The sequence below is a fragment of the Liolophura sinensis genome, chromosome 7, assembly GCF_032854445.1.
Source record: "Liolophura sinensis isolate JHLJ2023 chromosome 7, CUHK_Ljap_v2, whole genome shotgun sequence".
Classification (NCBI taxonomy): domain Eukaryota; kingdom Metazoa; phylum Mollusca; class Polyplacophora; order Chitonida; family Chitonidae; genus Liolophura; species Liolophura sinensis.
Genome location: NC_088301.1, coordinates 162,253 through 180,784, shown reverse-complemented (window position 1 = coordinate 180,784; position 18,532 = coordinate 162,253). Strand labels below are relative to the sequence as shown.

The 18,532-nt window shown below is 41.0% G+C and overlaps 1 protein-coding gene and 2 long non-coding RNA genes across 3 annotated transcripts in view; 1 reads left to right on the top strand and 2 right to left on the bottom strand.

Annotated features, from left to right (window-relative positions):
* Window positions 1–565: 565 nt before the first annotated feature.
* On the bottom strand, window positions 566–3,010 carry LOC135469655 (uncharacterized). Its single transcript, XR_010444346.1, has 3 exons — window positions 2,863–3,010; window positions 1,718–1,850; window positions 566–686 (listed from the first exon to the last, which is right to left on the bottom strand). It is a non-coding gene; the product is annotated as an uncharacterized LOC135469655 (long non-coding RNA).
* A 1,955-nt stretch (window positions 3,011–4,965) lies between these two features.
* LOC135469583 (uncharacterized) lies at window positions 4,966–10,754 on the top strand. The gene is made up of 3 exons (XR_010444338.1): window positions 4,966–5,057; window positions 9,675–9,807; window positions 10,618–10,754. It is a non-coding gene; the product is annotated as an uncharacterized LOC135469583 (long non-coding RNA).
* A 2,366-nt stretch (window positions 10,755–13,120) lies between these two features.
* Window positions 13,121–18,532, bottom strand: part of LOC135469726 (probable 3',5'-cyclic phosphodiesterase pde-5) — a 51,739-nt gene continuing 46,327 nt past the window's right edge. The window contains exons 28-29 of the mRNA XM_064748291.1: window positions 17,184–17,272; window positions 13,121–16,025 (exon numbers count right to left, since the gene is read on the bottom strand). Of these exons, the coding sequence (XP_064604361.1) occupies window positions 15,902–16,025; window positions 17,184–17,272 (213 nt within the window). The 3' untranslated portion in view covers window positions 13,121–15,901. The remainder of the gene's footprint in view (window positions 16,026–17,183; window positions 17,273–18,532) is intronic.

The window sequence follows — 18,532 nt, the reverse complement described above, 5'->3', positions numbered from 1 at the left end:
CCAAATTTGGACGTAAACGGGTCAGAAACTCGAACTGTAGCTTGTGACGGCGAAACCTTTAAGTTTCTATTCTTTTCCAAACTTTTTTTTTAGAAGAAAAGGCCCCGAAAGCTATATTCTGACGGATTAACAGACCGCACTAATAGCACCCTCCGCCCCCGTCCCCCCAGGTACCGGCACCATAATAATAATTGTTTTACGTCAGCTTCGCAGGATTTTCAATCATATAATGGCGATTGATAGTAGATTGTGTTAATGAGACAACTGTGTCCTAAGTGAAAAATTCAAACTCATAAAAATTAAAAAGTTTTGCTCCAGGATGTTTAAAGTTTGAATACTGATTCTTTACTGAAAAACGTTGTATGAACACCAATTTCACTTCTGTATTGTTCTGAGTTAGACTATTTAAGCACTAATTCGCTCAATAAACATACTAGCCCGTAACAGATGTTGGCATTAGAGGCTTATTTAATCTCTATTTTGGGTTATTGCTATATATGTAAATATCAGAACTGAGTTAAAGTTATAGAGTATTGAGGGCAAAAAAACGTGAAACACGGCCATGTTAAATTGCTCAGGAACAAATTTTATTTAAGTACTGGAAAACCAGTGGTTTCGTTAACAAGCACAGTCAGCGACGTCGTTGACGTTTGACGTAACAACTCCCGGAGAAAGCAGAGACACCGCTGAAACAAAGCAAAAAAAAATGGGTAGATTTTTACACACATATAGGCCTTCATGTACAACTGAATGAAATAGAGGCGGTGGTACCGCGGTTATACTCTTGTATCCGGTCCTGTCGTCGCCATATTTACATCGCAATCAAAGAATACCACGTTACAGGACTACAAATTTACCTGGCATTTTCAAAGGCTGGTCATACCAACGTGCCCACAACTGTCCCATTACCAGGCACTGCCAATCCCTGTATAGCGTTACTCACCCACAGCTGTCACATTACCGGACACTACCCCTCCATGTGTAGCGTTACTCACTTACAACTGTCCCATTACCAGATTCTACCAATCCCTGTATAGCGTAACTTACCCACAACTATCCCATTACCGGACACTTTTATTCCCTACATAACGTTACTCACCCACAACTGCCCCATTACCAGACACTACCATTCCCTGTATCACGTTACCCATCCACAACTGTCCCATTACCAGATACTACCAATCCCAGTATAGCGTTACTCACCCACAACTATCCCATTACCAAACACTGTTATTCCCTACATAACGTTACTAACCAACAACTGCCCCATTACCAGACACTACCATTCCCTGTACAGCGCCACTCACCCACAATTGTCCCCCCAGACCCTATCATTCCCTGTGTAGCGTTATTTACCCATAACTGTCCCATTACCAGACACTGTTACTCTCTACATAACGTCATTCACCCACAACTTTCCCATTAACAGACACTACCATTCCCTATGTAGCGTTACTCACCCACAACTGTCCCATTACCAGACACTACCATTCCCTGTATAGCGTTACTCACCCACAACTGTTGAGTTACCAGACACTACCATTTCCCGTACAGCGTCACTCACCCTCAACTGTCCCACTAGACTCTATCATTCCCTGTACTTGGTGACTCACCCACAACTTCCCCATTAACAGGCACTACCATTCCCTATGTAGCGTTACTCACCCACAACTGCCCCATTACCTGACATCACCATTCCCTGTGTAGCAATACTCACCCACAACTGTCCAGCTCACACTCGTTAGTGAACAGATTCCACGTGCCGTTCACGTCCTGAGAGCAGATCGGGTTCAGATCCTGTGGACACAATACATCGCCGCACGGACTGGCGTTTCCTGTACTGAACAGGGCTGTGCATGCCAAGAAATATATACGTGATCAGGTAAATAGCTTGCATGTACTTGTAGGCCTACATGGCCACAGACCCCCAGTAATTTTCCATAAGCGACAATGTTAGCATTTAGCACTGTAGCTCAGCCCCAAACATTCTGTGGCCAATAAGCTTTGGTGCATACCTGGCCCAGCCTGTGAGAAAGAAGCCATAAACATCCTGACATAGGTTGACCTTGAAAATCTGGACCTTTCTATGCCGGCAGCTGGGAGGGGTGCCTAGCAACGCCAAGGGGGCGTCACACGCAGCCTCATCACCACCTGTCTCCTTGTGTCCTCTCTCCCAGAATTTCAAACTTTCATTAGTAAAACTCATACCTGCCCAAAGCTTAGACAATTTCCATCATTTTGATACCAAACATGCACCTGTACACCAAAAACGGCAGGCTGACAGCAAGAAAAGACTTTACGCCCTAAAAGACACAGAATTACATTCGCCCTCCCGAAAAACGGAAGTTCTAAAGGGGTCTGTGTCCACATCGGTTAGGGTGAAGAGGTCAGATAAGGTGTATCGACAAAGGGACATAACCAAATAAAGATATTCAACGATATAAATGCTGAATCGTGGAGTGTTTTAGCACGTCGGACTATCCATGCATTGTAAGGAAAAGCGCAGCAATAATTACGTGTGCAGATAGTTAAGAACAAAGCACCAGGGAACAGTCTTGTACAGAACAAACTTCACACCAATATATTCTTAAAACAAACTAAAAAGCATTACCTTCACCACCAATCGACACAAGGTTTTCCAGGAGAACAAGCTGAGGACGCCTCATAGCGAGCGATACTTGTGGACCGCTTCTTACCCTATATACCTTAACCAATATGAAAAGTTCACAGCCGGTGAAGTTCGTAGCTGGTCTATTTTGCCTATACAATTTAAACAGCAGCATTAAATTCAGTCACACACGTTTCAGCTCTTCCTGCGTGACCTTCGCTAATTCGTGATGGAAATACTTGACGTGTACCTACCGTAGGCGGCCAGGAGAATGACGGCGTATTTCATGATGCGAATGTAAGGTTATCGACGGACTGCAGTCGGTGAGGAATCACACAAAAAAAACTCTCCGTTTTATGCCAGACGACAATGACGTATATTAGCGCTGTGACAAATGAAACAGTTGAACAAAATGCTACCTAACCAACTGTTACACTTCTGTATCTACTTCTCTACCACTTTGACACTCTGTATGAAGGACAGCTCCACATAAAGCTGTCAGCGATGCTACTCGTTATGGTAATGTTGGGTGATTACTGATCTAGCTCTCTGATGAGCTCTCCGATCAGACTTTTGAAAACACATGACCTATGCGTATATATGTTGCTTCTCCCACACTTGACCCATGCGTATATATGTTGCTTTTCCCAGTCATGATTATTCGTATATATATTTCTTCTCCCACACTTGGCCTATGCGTATATATGTTGCTTCTCCCACTCATGACTATTCGTATATATGTTGCTTTTCCCACACTTGACCTATTCGTATATATGTTGCTTTTACCACACATGATCTATGCATATATTTGTTGCTTCTCCCGCACTTGTAAACTTGGTTGCTGTGAATAAATGAAATATTAATATTATATGAAATGGTAAATGAAATATTCTTGAGTGTACTAATTGTTTTGTTTTTATTTGTGTGTCTAACGATATCATATTTTCATGCAAACAAAAATGGCATTATTCTTGCTCTAAATCTCAGTAATCAGAGATGTATCAGTCCCTGCCTTAAATATATATGTGTAGAATTGATAAATATTTTCAGCCGTTGGGATGGCCACGTTTCATTCGGTTTCACCTTAATTTAATCGACTGCAAATATATCGCACTAATAAGTACTTTTTTTTTTCAAATTGGGTTGCCTTTAAAATGAAGATGAAACATTCGTCTAGAAGCATAAGTGCCTTGATTTACGTGTTCTGTGGAAAGTAATCGTACAAGCTGAACTCAAAAAAAAATTGCAGCTTTCGGCGTGGGTTTACGATGTTATTTTGTGAATTGATGCTTTTGTAGTGGTGTTCTGAGGTGACACATGCCGAGGACTCACTCACGGCCTAATAGTCCCACCATGTGTTATAAGATCGCTCATAATCTCGCTTCTGATGCAAATTTTATCAGTCATATATAAACTATACTTTGACAAGCCTTGTTAGTATTCTGGGTGAAAAGCTCCTGACTGGTGACTTCTGTGTGGATTTTGACAGGTATAAAATATGAGTACTACTTAGTATTGCAAATGATGGTCTTCAATTAAGTATCGTGTATGAACAGTGAACGTACTTAACCGCCACGTGGCTGGTGTAATACGTGTAGACTAGATTCAACTCTGACCTTTCCTCGCCATGTGCCACTCGGTTTACGTTATGCTCGTCAGCCTCCTTTCTGTAAATACATTTTATTTTTGAAACGTACATTTAAATCTCATCCTCTTAAAAATGTGGTTTTTATCCTGTGGGGCTTGGGAAATAAAACATGTTATATTTTTGGGCAAAAATACTATTTGCTTGAAATCAGAGATATATTTCTTTGACACTGTAACCCATATCAAAGATAAACTGAAGAATCAAGAAGAATGACTTATTTTTCATACATACATTTATTATTATGATCAGTAATGAGACATGACAGATAATGTGATGTCAACATTAGTTTTCAAATTTTGTCCGGACAACTTCGACAAACGTGGGCATCGGCCGTGGAACCGTATAGGCGTAATCTAACTCCGCCAAGAAACACCGACATTTTCAATTATATCTTGTGGAAATTCAAACTTTAAAAATACAGCGTCATCATGCAGAGGAGTTTTGAGAGGCCAGGAAGTGGGGTGTGTAGGGGTGGGGCGTGTGGGGGGAGAAGTGTGACGTGTGTGGGTGGTGTTTAGAATTAGTGAAGGAATCCACTATGCAGGTCATCCATCTACAAATGGTAGCAGATGTAACGCTTCAGCACGCCGGCCTTTAGTCAGCACTCGACATTTCACTATTACTTCATTTTTGTGATTTATTTGCCGTTTTTTGTAAGATCTGATTAGAAGACCTAACATATAAAAGCCGTCATGTTGCGTCAGTTGATGACTTCATCGCGATACACTCCCCTAATGAGGATCTGTCATACAGTCGTAATGAGAACTGCAGCTCTTGCCTTATTCGTCGCTTTGGCGGCTGGTGAGTTCGGTCGTGTACTTGATTCAAATGTTTTACGATGTTTCTGTTTGTCTCCAGAATGTAATTTTTCGTTTGTAGGATATTTTCTCTACTCTCCTCCTTTTTATTGTTTTATTGCTTCCGTTTGTCTGTAGGATTTCTTCCATTTGTCTATAATATCTGCTATAGTCTCCTGTGTTTTTTTTTCTAGGATTTGTCTAGAAAATTTGTCTGTTGTATATTGCTGTAGTTTCCTCAGTTTGTCTGTAGGATTTCTTCCATTTGTTTGTAGCTTAAGGATGTTTATTTTAGTCTCTTGTGTTTATCTGTAGGATATCTGCTATAGTCTCCTCCGTCAGTAGGATTTCTTCCATTTGTCTATAGCTTAAGGATGTTTGTTTTAGTCTCTTGTGTTTATCTGTAGGATATCTGCTATAGTCTCCTCCGTCAGTAGGATTTCTTCCATTTGTCTGTAGCTTAAGGATGTTTGTTTTAGTCTCCGTTTGCTCCGGTCCCTTTGTTGTCTTCTCCTCTGTTGGTCTTGCTGGCTTCCTCTCCGGCCATACGTGGGAAGGTCTGCCGCAGTCTGCGGATGGCCGTGGGTTTCCCCCGGGCTCTGCCCGGTTTCCTCCCACCATAATGCTGGCCCCCGCCGTAAAAGTGAAATATTCTAGAGTACGGCGTAAAACATCAATCAAATAAATAAATAAATCAATCAATCAATCAATAAATAAATAAATCAATCAATAAATAAATTCTGTTGGTCTTTAGCATGTTTGTTCTTCTCTCTGTGGTTATCTATATGGTGTTTGTCCTTCCGTTTGTCTGTATGATGTGGACTCCATTCCCCTCCATATATTTGATCTGGTCTCTGTTCGTTTGTTCTAGCCTCTTCCATTTGTCTGCAGAATGTTAACTCCATTCCCTTCCACTCATTTGATCTGGATCTGGTTTGTTCGTCTGTAGAATGTTTGCTCTAGTCGCCTCCGTTTTTCTGTTGGATGCTTGCTCTTGTATTTTTCGCTTGACTGTTGAATGTTTGTTTTAGTCTCTTCTGCTGGCCTGTGAGATGTTTTCTGTGTTCTCTTCCGTTAGTCTTACGATGCTTGGTCAAGTCTATTCCGTTTTGTTTGAGTAATGTTTGTTTCACAGTCTGTTCTGTTTGTCTGCAGTTTCAAGAAGCAAATGTGTACTGTTTTGCACACGGATTTGTATAGCTTTGTATGTTCTCCGTGGAGCTGGCATTTGTTCTGTATGTGTTATGTCGCCATTTTCCTGTACATGTTACGTCGCCATTGTTCTGTATGTGTGACGTCGCCGTTATTCTGTATGTGTTCTGTATGTGTTAGGTCGCTATTATTCTGTATATGTTTGAATGTGTTATGTAGCCATTGTTGTAAATGTGTTACGTTGCCATTGTTGTGAATTTGCTATATAGCCACTGTTCTGAATGTGCTATGTCGTCATTACTATGTACAGTCATGGAAAAAATTATTAGACCACCCTTGCTTTCTCCCATTTCTTGTTCATTTTAAAACCTTGCACAACTGAAGGAACATTTGTTTGGGCAAAGAAAGTGATGAAAACAGAAATAGTTCATAAGGGTTTTATTTAAGAGGTGATATCTATCAGTTCTCTATGACTTTCTTGACAATGACCAAAATCACTTAAGTTCATACATCTGTAGATGTGGCAACTGTATTCTCAAAAACATTTTGGCATTTCATTTTTTCTTATGTCTCCTAGTCACGTAGTCACATGACTCTCAGTCTCACACGGGAGTTAGTACTTGATTGCATGCCCATTGTTTTTGATGACTGCAGCCATGCGCCTTGGCATGCTCTCCACCAGTTTGTTACATTGCCCTGCGGTCACAGCAGCCCATTCCTGTTGCAAAAATTCGAACAAATTTGCTTTGTTTTTGGGCTTGTGGTTCTCCATTTTGAACTTGATAATATTCCACAGGTTTTCAATTGGATTCAGATCAGGTGACTGAGCAGGCCAATTCATGGTTCGAATGTTCCGGTTCTCTATCCAGGTTTTAACTGACCTTGCCGTGTGGCAAGTGGCATTGTCTTGTTGGAAAATCCAGTCATTCGAGCCAGGAAAGAGTTTAGCAGCTGATGGAAGAAGACTGTTTTCAAGAGTAGCTCTGTATGTGACTTGGTTCATTCTCCCTTCACACAACTGCATCTGTCCTGTTCCACCCATACTGAAACAACCCCAGATCATCACTGATCCACCCCCATGCTTTACAGTAGGAGCAAGTTTGTAGGCTTCCCCAGGCTTCCTCCTAACCAGTAAGTTGGCTGGAGTAGGCATCAACTCAAAATTGGATTCATCACTGAAGAGAACTTTAGCCCAATCATCAACAGTCCAATTCTTGTGATCCCTCGCAAAACGCAAGCGGGCCTTCCGCTGCCTCTCGTTGATGAAGGGCTTCTTCCGTGCCTTGTGCGACTTTAGACCAGCTTCAAGAAGTCGGTTTCGAACTGTTCTTGCTGAACAAGTCACATTTGTTTACAATGCCCACTCATTTCTAAGGTCTCTGGAGGTCTGACGACGATTCTTGATACAGGACCGGATGAGTGCTCGGTCATCTCGTGGGGTAGAAAGACGTTTCCTGCCTCGACCAGCTAGCAGTTTTGTAGTACCATGTTCGGCTTGCTTTTTCTTGGTGTAATGAACTGCTGTCTTAGAGATCTTCAGTTTTTTGGCCACTTGTCGCTCGCTCAATCCAGTATCCAGCTATGCCAAGATGGCTGCCTTTCTGGCTCCACATAATTCTTTCGTTTTAGGCATTATGAGAGCTGACAACTACCGAGTTGTGCTGCGTCTTAATATATAAACAAGAGACCCCTATTTATGTAAGCCTACATGTAAACAGGAAACCACTCTTTATGTAAGTCTGCATGTAAATGGAAAGCATGAAATTGCCTGGCATACACCCTAGGAATACAACTGACCTTAAAGCATATCAAATACGACAAAGTATTATGGAATCAGCTGGATTTTTATCGTATTCATTGTAATCTTCGGTTAATACACCTTTAGGGTTGCCAGGCATTAAAATGAACAAGAAACCAAAGAAAATATGAGTGGTCTAATAATTTTTTCCATGACTGTATGTGTTAAGTATCCCTTGTTGTGTTGGGTGTGTGTAACGTATGCATTGTTGTGAATCTGTTACCTCTCCATTGTTCTGTATGTGTTACGTCGCCATTGTTCTGTATGTGTTACGTCGCTATTTTTATGTATATGTTAAGTAGCCATTTTTCTGTATGTGTGAGGTAGCCATTCTTCTGTATGTCTTACGTCGCAATTCTTCTGTATGTGATACGTCCCAATTTTTCTGTATGTGTTACGTAGCCATTCTTCGGTATTCTTTGATACGTCGCCATTGTTATGTATTTCTTACGTCGCCATCACAGCTGGATATCTATGAAAGTGTCTTCAGAGGTACACAGATTAACAGCTTATTTGTTTTTCTGAATTGATTTTAATCTTTGTGCTCATTTGGCCGGAAGTATTGTATATATTTCTAAGTGTATTATGCTCTGCTGATATCAATTCGTTTCAGACTTTTAAGTAATATGGTGGTAGTTAGATTTTATGATTGGAGGAAACCAGACATAACCCTGGGAAACCACCGCCCTTCACTAACCACATGACAAACTTGACGTAAAGCCGCCGGTAAACCAACCCGGTTTTAATTCGAACATCAGTCCCTCCGTGTCGTTTACATGCTTCATGTGTGTAGCCAACTTGCACACACTGGTTTCAGAATGTAACTTATCGAATAATTTCATTCATTAGACTAAAGTTTGACAAATTCAGTATCGACAATAGACCTGCCATGTAGTGTAATGTTTAAGCTTAACCCCTGAATATTAGAAATTTACTGTTATTTATTTATTTATTTATTTATTCGAATTTTGAGATAATATGACTGGCTAAAAATTATACTTCCACTGAGACATGGTGGCCTGGATCTCTTATTTGATTTCAAATGATTTTAACTGTATTACTAGGCATAAGAAGATCCGTTTACGACAGTTTGAGTTGTCTTCTCCTGTAAGGACCCCCTCAAAGCGTTGCGATACCTTTCAATCTCCTGATTGTCTTCAGGCTGCTCATCATTTTGACACCATTTCATCTTAAACGACAACATATTTATTACATTTTGGGGAAAAACATTTTAGCTGACTGCCAATTACACATCAGGGGGCCTCCGTGGCTCAGTTGATTAGCGCGCTAGCGCAGAGTAATGACCCAGGAGTCTCTCACCAATTCGGTCGCTGTGAGTCCAGCTCATGCTGGCTTCCTCTCGGCCGTAAGTCGGAAGGTCTGCCAGCAACCTGCGAACGGTCGTGGGTTTCCCCCGGGCTCTGCCCGTTTTCCTCCCACCATAAATGCTGGCCGCCGTCGTATAAGTGAAATATTCTTGAGTACGGCGTAAAACACCAATCAAATACATCAAATAAATAAATTGTACTTCACCGATATTTTTCTGAAAGGCGAGCGATACTTTTTCTGGGAATAAAATCAGAACATCTATATTCACTCATCACAAATCCGCTTATAATGTTTGCTGATCTTAAGAAGCCAAAATGTTATAATAGGTCATGTTTATGTCAGCTTTGTTGAAGACTGGAGATTCGGTGACTTGTGGAAGCGCCATTTGTCCGTCTGTCTACGCACCGATGTGTGCTCAGACTGCTGATTCCACATGGACGCTGTTTGAGAACGAGTGTCAGCTGAACAGCTGCGGGTGAGTGATGGTCTGACAGTCCCTATCACAAATACACACTCGGAGGGGGATATCGTTAGCAACCCGCTCATTGGTTGAATCTACACATGTATGGCGTACTCCGACGCTAAACTAACCCGCCGGGCTAGTTTATTCATCCTGCTAAATAAGATCTCCACTTTGGATACATCAACTAAACTGAAAAATACATATTACATAACACTTGCTTTTCAATAATTATGACGTCACTCAAGGCAATGAGTTCTTGGTGTCGAAACTAAGCTTATGGTATTTAAGAACTGGAAAAAGTGTTCTAACTGCATTTTCTTTGTACTAACATGGACGTCCAACGTATCAATGTATAGAGCTTGGGTTGTTACGTGTCACTGGCTAAAGGCACTTTTGGTAGCAAATATGACTGATTTTACAGGCAGCCGGATATAGGTGGCTCTCTAAAAGAAATAGACTATAGACAACTCTACAGCAGTTTCAAGGTATCATGAAGTCTCGAAGGCTTGCTCTTATTTCTGCGCACCCTTGTATTCTGATCAGCCATGTTGCTCTTCAAGTGTTGCTGTCATATTAAATACTTCATGTAAAACAGGCCTCTAAATAATATTTGATGTATATATCATAACAAATTATAATGTTAAAGAATATACTAGACATCATTATCAGTAACTCCTCTTGGGAAGCTCGTAGTCTTAAAGACTAAACTTTCATGTCATTTCACTTAAGTCAACGTATTTTCTCTTCATGAACTTGTTACATTCACTGTCTCTCTATGAACTTGTTACATTCACTGTCTTTTCCTTTGTTTCTTACATAAAGTGGTGAGGCGCAATTTCCGGTCACGTGTGAGACAACAGTGACGTCAGTTGCAGACTGTTTTTGCTGATGATGTCACGAGATCCGGGTGCGGATACACTTTCATTCGTGAATGTGCTAGTAAAGCAAAATTACACAAACTGATGTCATTTTCCATTAAATCTAGTTATGTCCGATATAAGGCATTATCCCAGACTACTACTAAGTTGTAATACCCATCCCCGCTAAACGCATTGCAGTAAGGCGCTAACTATTTCACGAGTGACTGACTGTCACTGATTCAGGCCGTGAGTGGGGACGCCTCACCTAGGATACCTGACCCACTATCGCACGCCTGACCCACTAATAATCATTCTGAATTAAGGCGGCATTTGAGCCTGCTTCACCACTTATTACATGTGTTTAACCTTGGGACTGAAGGATCGGTTAGTGCCTCGTCGAAAAACTAGTGTTTAATTATTACCATATAAAACTATTCATCGAGCGGTCACGTGACGAGGGTTATACAGGCCATCATCCTTAACCAATGAGGTGACGTGTAGAAATTATGTGCAGGGTGCATGGTATAACTTCATATGAGAAGGTTCGCCACTATATATACTATGGCTTCGGGGAAAACGAGTGCAATGAGACACCAACATTTTGCCGCAAATTTGTCCCATGTCCCATGGAAATTTGTTCACTGACCTCAGTGAAGCAGTACTGTAAAATGTGATTTTATATAGACGATCCTGCACCAACGAGTGCCGTGTTCGTATGTCCGGAACAGTGTTTGAAAGCAAAGTTTAACTGAAAATAAAGAAAATTCATCTTATATTTGGTGGTGCTTTTGTGCGGGCTTTCCCTTTGTGGTAAATGTCCTAATGTTGATCGCACTTGAGGACTTACCGCTTGAAGCATCATGTGTGACGATGTGAATGTCGACTGCCCCAGACAAACAAGACAATGCCACACTTGGGTAAACGTTGCAACTTATTATTCAAATATACCAAAGAAAAAAAAATGAGATCTCCACCGTTAATGAAACTCATCAGTTCACATTTTTGGCATGTGCCGGATGCCGCCAATGTAAGTGTCCCGTTACACCTGTAATCCAATGTCCGTTACACTTGTAATCCAAGTCCGTCTGCTGAAAGCCAGGCTGTTCAGACAGTTTTCTCCTCCGTCGGCCAGGCGGTGGAGGCTTATCTCAAGTTTCACTGAAAACCTAGCAATCTTGTGTCCTGAACTGTGTACGCTTCAAGTCTCAGTCAAGCCTAAACGAATGCTGGATCACTGACAGAAGGGACGTTCACACCGTCACACGCCAGAACTCCATCTCCCTTCACTCAAGTCCTAAGTACACTCGCGGCATTAATTATATTCAGGATTGGACCACACATCCCTGGTTGGATTGCGGCCATTGATATTCTGAAATCCAGTCATCTTCACGGTTCATGGGACCCTTCGCCGCGTCCCACATGCCTGTATACCATAAATGTGTGTATTCTTCGTTAATTACTGACTAACTAACCGAAAGTCATAGAGACTAATCACCTCACAAACAGTGCCCGGTTTCCTCCCACCATAATGCTGGCCGTCGTCGTATAAGTTAAACATTCATGAGTATGAGGTAAAATACCAGTCAAATAAAAATATTATTAAATACTCATGCAACAGCGCAGTATACTACTGACAGAGTTTGCGTACTCTATATTGTTGTCTCATTGTCTCCTCGAGTCCGACATATTTATACCTCTGCCTCATTTATCTCTGCGCCGAAGACATCACATGAGGCGTCTTATCCGGTGTTCTCGGCATGATGCTTTAGTAAGGCAACGCTTGGCCCTGTACCATGTCAGCCCTGCATCAACTCGCACCTGCGTCAAGTCGAACCGGCATCAAGAAGACACCTAAGACAGTTCCATGGTATTCCTTATCTTGACTATCCGCGTACACGTCGGATGCCAAGCACTGGTCAGATTGGTCAGATTAAATAAACAGTGTAGCATTATTTGGCATTATGCTCTCTGGTGTACAGCATACTCCTTAAGGCCCAGTGGCAAATTTTTGCACAGAAATCTTGAGCAATGCCAAAGTCACAGGGATCACGGAGAAGAGGCAGAAAGTGATGTCTGACAACACAAATATTCTGTGTTAACCTTTGTTGCTGATAATACTCGATAAAAAAGCATTCTGTTTATCTGAAGGATTCACAACATGACTCGCACTAACAGGTGAAACAATTTTGATGAATATTCATGTATGAATGCAGACTATAGTTCCGCGCGAGGATATAAGTGGTGAAGCTAATCACAGGTTCTAAAGTAGTGGCTGTGACGTAAAGTGAGCATAGGAAGCGGCACATCCGCTGTAAGGAGTATGGATTTACAAATGTGAAAAAGCAGTATTTCCTAATGGTTGATATCTTTTCGTATTATATCACCGATCACACAACTTTAAAATGAAGGATTGCATTTGTTATATCACTAACGTAATAAAAAAAACACGAAGAAGACATGGGGTAATAAGTTAACACATATTTTAATAAAATCTGAACTACTAGTCAGAAATACTCCATACAATATGACGAGGGTGTTAAGAGGTGTAGAAAGTATGTCAAGTAAAACAAACAGTACAGCTGAAAAGAACGAAATATTGAAACGTTAACAGTATAGATATGAAACGGTTTAACTGATCCAGCGGTTTATAGAACTGATTCTGTCACACACCCTGGTTGAGCAAACCATTGTGCAGAATTTGTGCGATACAGAGAAAGTCATATCATCAAACGCCCCTTTAGTTATCATTCGGTTTTGATGTGATTTACACACATATGTGCGAATAGCACAGAAACTCCTGAAAAAGCTAGGTACCTGTGCACGTGAGAAGAGTAGCTCTTCACTTCTCACAAACTGAAGACGTACGAAATATTTTATACGCCACTGAGTGAATCACTGGTATTAAAAAGCCACATTATTACAAAGAAAGCCAACACTGTTATAAAAAGTCAACAAATAACGCTCTGGTGTAAAATATAATGTAGAGGCCACTAAAAGAAGAGAATAAAACCACGCTCATACAATGGTTTTTTGCAATTCTCGCAGGTGGGTTTGTATGTGAGCCCATAATCTGATGTGCACAGTACATGCATTTGTGGTGAGGTGACGATACACCTGATGAGTCAGAAAATTGGCCTGGACCTACTTACAGGAAATAAAGACTCATTCATACGATGTTTCTGAGCTCAAACGACATAGGTATCACCTCACAAAATGCCTCTTCCTTAGGGGAAAATATATCATCCTCAAAGATTGGCTTTACAACGTTCTAGGAATTTCGATTTCATATAGAGCCTGTCGAACTGTTATACTCCATTCCTTGATAAGAACAATACGTTCGAGACTGCAATCGGAATACAAAGCTGCAGAAAGTTAAGAAGGCTTATATGTTTCTTTGTTACATTGCGACGATACTCAACACACAGCTATTATAATAAATACGTATAATGGAAATCATTATCACTTTGTAAACATAGGAAAACATCACAGGTATCAGGACCAGGAGTTATGCCTTAATTAGGGAAACAACGCATCTAATCATATCACATTGTTCAATAAAGATATAAGCATTTGGTTTTCAAATCTGTGTCTGCCATCGGGATTGAAGTCCGTTCGAAACGTCTGTCTAACAAAGCTGCACTACTACTAAGTACATATAAAAAGAGATAAAACCAGGTACTAGTTTAACCTATTCTAAACAATATTTCTAGGGTGTAGCTATCTGTTCATTCATTTATTAAAAGATTTTTACGAATGATAAAATACTCGAATGAAAGTAAAGGACGGTATCTGGCAGTTGTTTTACAAGAGCTGAATGTCTCAAAGTATAACCCGTGATCACTGGAAATGATGACTAAATTGTCTATAAAAGACCATGTCATTTCACCAAACAATATCTCACATATTTATTTGTAGCACTTGCTAAGGTTTCTATGGATAAAGAACACATTTAAAACTTTGATTAAGCTACGATCATTGATGAAACAAATTCTATTACACACAATAAAGGCAAACTTACACACACAACGGATTGTCAAATATCACATATGTTGAATCTTGGCGCAGAGGAGCTGTTTGTAAGCTTGTGGCGTATTACGCCATGTACGGTTGAGTGTGTAGCTCTGAGTGGCACATTCACCAGAAGGCAGTCCATGACAACAGGCTGAACAGCATCGGTGTCCTGTCACCTGTGTTGACTACACGTTGACTACACGTTGACTACACGTTACCGTGCTCTAATCCATACACATCCAGCTTTTGTGCACGTTTTCTGTATTTGAGTTATTATTCGCCTGATCGCCCAGTCAAAGCTGGATTGTCCAACGCCTGTGTGGGTACGTCTGCACTCACAAATCCGCAAGTCCAACACATAAACAGCTGCCATGAGGAATGCAACAGTAAATGTACATATTTCGTCCTACATTTTTTCCTTTGTGTAGCGGTCGCAGCACTCTCACTCACTGCGCTTAAACTTGTCGTATTTCAGTTAGCTGCCTATGTTACTCTTAAATATACACTCATAAAGCCACACAAAGACCTTTGGTCAGTATGTCCATAGATCAAAACCATATGTCTGTTATTGGCTTTTGGTCGTTGGCAATATAAATCTCCAAATCAAGCCAGCCTAAACTGTGGCATTCATCTCAGTGTCACTTTCATAGATATGTAGGTCAAAGACGTCCTTACCATTTTTGGTGACGAGTTCCATTCCCCGATGACGTCTGGAGCTCGTACATCCAATAATTGTTATTCGTGTGTTTACCCACAATGCATTTTCATGCATTAGCAATCAGTTGGCTATCTGAGTTGATTTTCGCCAGCGGTCAGTCACAAATCCTTTGTCTTTTATCAAAGAGCAGTACGGTCACTGAACTATTTATGTAGAACTGCCTATGTTAGATTTAAGATAGTCAGGAAAACGTAACCGCTGGGACACTCACATAAATCTACCATTTAACTGGCTGTTGCTTGTGAGTCTATGTTTTATGAGCCAATAAGTAAAGACTACACCAAACAATCACCACCCGTGCATTATTAAGTAACTGTGACGGTGCAACTGCCTTTTACACATCGGAAGCGACATTGTAGCAACGCTTGCGCAGAGACATGCACCAAATTTCGTAAGAGGCGAATAAGTAAAATGACAAAATAATTCAATCGTATCGGATGAGATCGCTTCCGAAATACAGGAAGTATGTCTCCATGTCACAGACGTGCAGGTCGCTGCCAGTAGGTCCCCTAAAATATCACGAGTTATCTGCCTTTTTCTCAGGTTGACTGTCCCCTTCTTTGTCCTTTATGGCGCGATCTTTTTCTTCACGCTCTTTTTTCTGTGTCTCCGAAAGTTCCTTCCATTTGCTTAAGTTAGCACTGAAAAAAGAAGTTAAAAACAACGCACTAACTTTTTGTACCGTAATGTATTTTTTCTGACCTGTTTTTAATCCCATCACAATACTAGTTAGCGTTTTATCTCTTTAACCCTTTAGGCCTATATCATAAAGACAAGGTCAGCATGATAAGGATAGAGTAAGGATGCCGAAGTGAGGATAGGGTTTGTATGATCGATCAGGGGCTTGCATGATCGATCAGGGATTTGTATGATCGACTAGGGATTTGTGTGATCGATCAAGGGTATGTATGACCGTTCAGGGGTATGCATCAATCGATCAGGGTTTGTACGTCCATCAGGGGTTTGCATGATCGATCAGGGGTTTGTATGATCAATCAGGGATTTGCATGATCAATCAGGGATTTGCATGATCAATCAGGGGTTTGTATGATCGATCAGGGGTTAGCATGATCGATCAGGGATTTGCATGATCGATCAGGGGTTAGCATGATCGATCAGGGGTTTGCATGATCGATCAGGGGTTTGTATGATCGATCAGGGGTTTGCATAATCGATCAGGGGTTTGCATGATCGATCAGGGATTTGCATGATCAATCAGGGGTTTGCATGATCGATCAGGGATTTGCATGATCAATCAGGGGTTTGCATGATCGATCATGGATTTGCATGATCAATCAGGGGGTTTGCATGATCAATCAGGGGTTTGCATGATTAATCAAGGGTTTGCATGATCAATCAGGGGATTGTATGATGTATAGATACTACCTCACAATGTTTACAGATGTACAAATGAACACCAGGCAGCTCATCATCATACACATGTACATTGTCGCAAACCAGAAATTTGGACGCTCTGTATGTGTCTTGGACGTTTACTCCGTATGCTGGACGCCGTGTCTATTTTGGACGCAGTATGAGTAAGTTAGACAATCCATCCGGATCTTGGATTTATTTTATTTATTTATTTGATTGGTGCTTTACGCCGTACTCAAGAACATTTCACTTATACGACGGCGGCAAGCATTATGGTGGGTGGAAACCGGGCAAAGCCCGGGGGAACCCACGACCATCCGTAGGTTGCTGACAGACCCGGATTTTGGATGATTTGTCCCCATTTTTCAACAACTAGATACAAGCTCGACCATCGTGCAAGTTGAAAATCTGGAACTCATACTTACGATGCCCCGTCAGCCATTGCCTTCGTTTCCGGTAAAATATCCGCCATCAGCTCGTAACATGGGAGACATATGCCCACAATAAAGCCCACCTGGAGGCGGGAAAACATTGATGTTAAGTAACAGAAGAATAAAATACAAAACAACATGTTACACACAGCCAGGAATGGCGATATTTATATATTAATTTAATTATATATGTATTTGGATTTAGATTCGTTTTCTTTCTCAACGTGGAAGGAGATTTAAAGATTTTAAAAAATTTAATTCTTTATTTGAAAACCGAGATTAAAATGATTCAAATATTAACTCACTTTCAGAAAGAGAGAATAAGAAGAGATAGAAAGCGTTTGTATGCCCAGTACTCAAATAAAGCTCTTTTTCCTACATTAGTTAAACCATAATTGCGTGTTAAGGTTTATATCTGGTCGCACATAATCGGCTGAAAACTGCCAACTGACATTTTACCAGAACCAGGACTTGATGACACCGCCTAAATCGATGCAATAATTCGACAGTTCCTCACCAAATCAGGATTTACCGAATTCCGCAGAGAGTAATAAGGGAAATGTTGAAAAGATGTCTGGCATTTGGCTTTGGCCAATTCTCGTGGGCGATGACTTACAATGAGTTTACAAGACAACAACTCATGTCAGCATCCATTCCACCCAAAAAACTATGTGAAACCGGAAGTCGCAAAAAAAAAATAGTCAAAATTCCTTCAAAGCCCGCGCATAATGTTACAGCAAGTGTTAACAGACAACAAGATACGTCACAAAATCTAATGCAAGCATCACACCAATACAACTAAATGACGTTATAAGTGTCATCAAATAATGTAAAGAAAGCTTTGAAATATTGTGCATAACTATGAACCGAATGAAATAGCCGCTGGATTTCTACATAAATTACAGACCAAAGCATGCACCATGGTCCTGGAATGCATTGTTCTACACCTATCTGCACTTGCATTACTTCATTGTTCGATAATGAGTTAAACAGTTTTGTTGTTGTTATGGAAATCATAGATACTGTGAGACAAAGCGTTAGAATCCTGTACCCAAGCCGCCAGACGGCGCTGTGTTATACCTCAAGCTGTGGCAACTCGTGCTTTTTGTCCCGGTCCATCATTGGCTGCGGAACTAACCCTTTGGATTTCTCTTCATCACCCTGTGAGGGGAAATACTCATGGATAAATAAGGCGATACGTGACGTCGCTGGGGCTCACATGTGACTAACATACAGATTTATCTGACTCTGTCTCCCAGCACTTCTCTACGTCGGGCAGGGATTAGAAAGCCCGCCATCGTCAACTTACCACATGCACATTTGCTTCCGAAGAAAGCATCCGA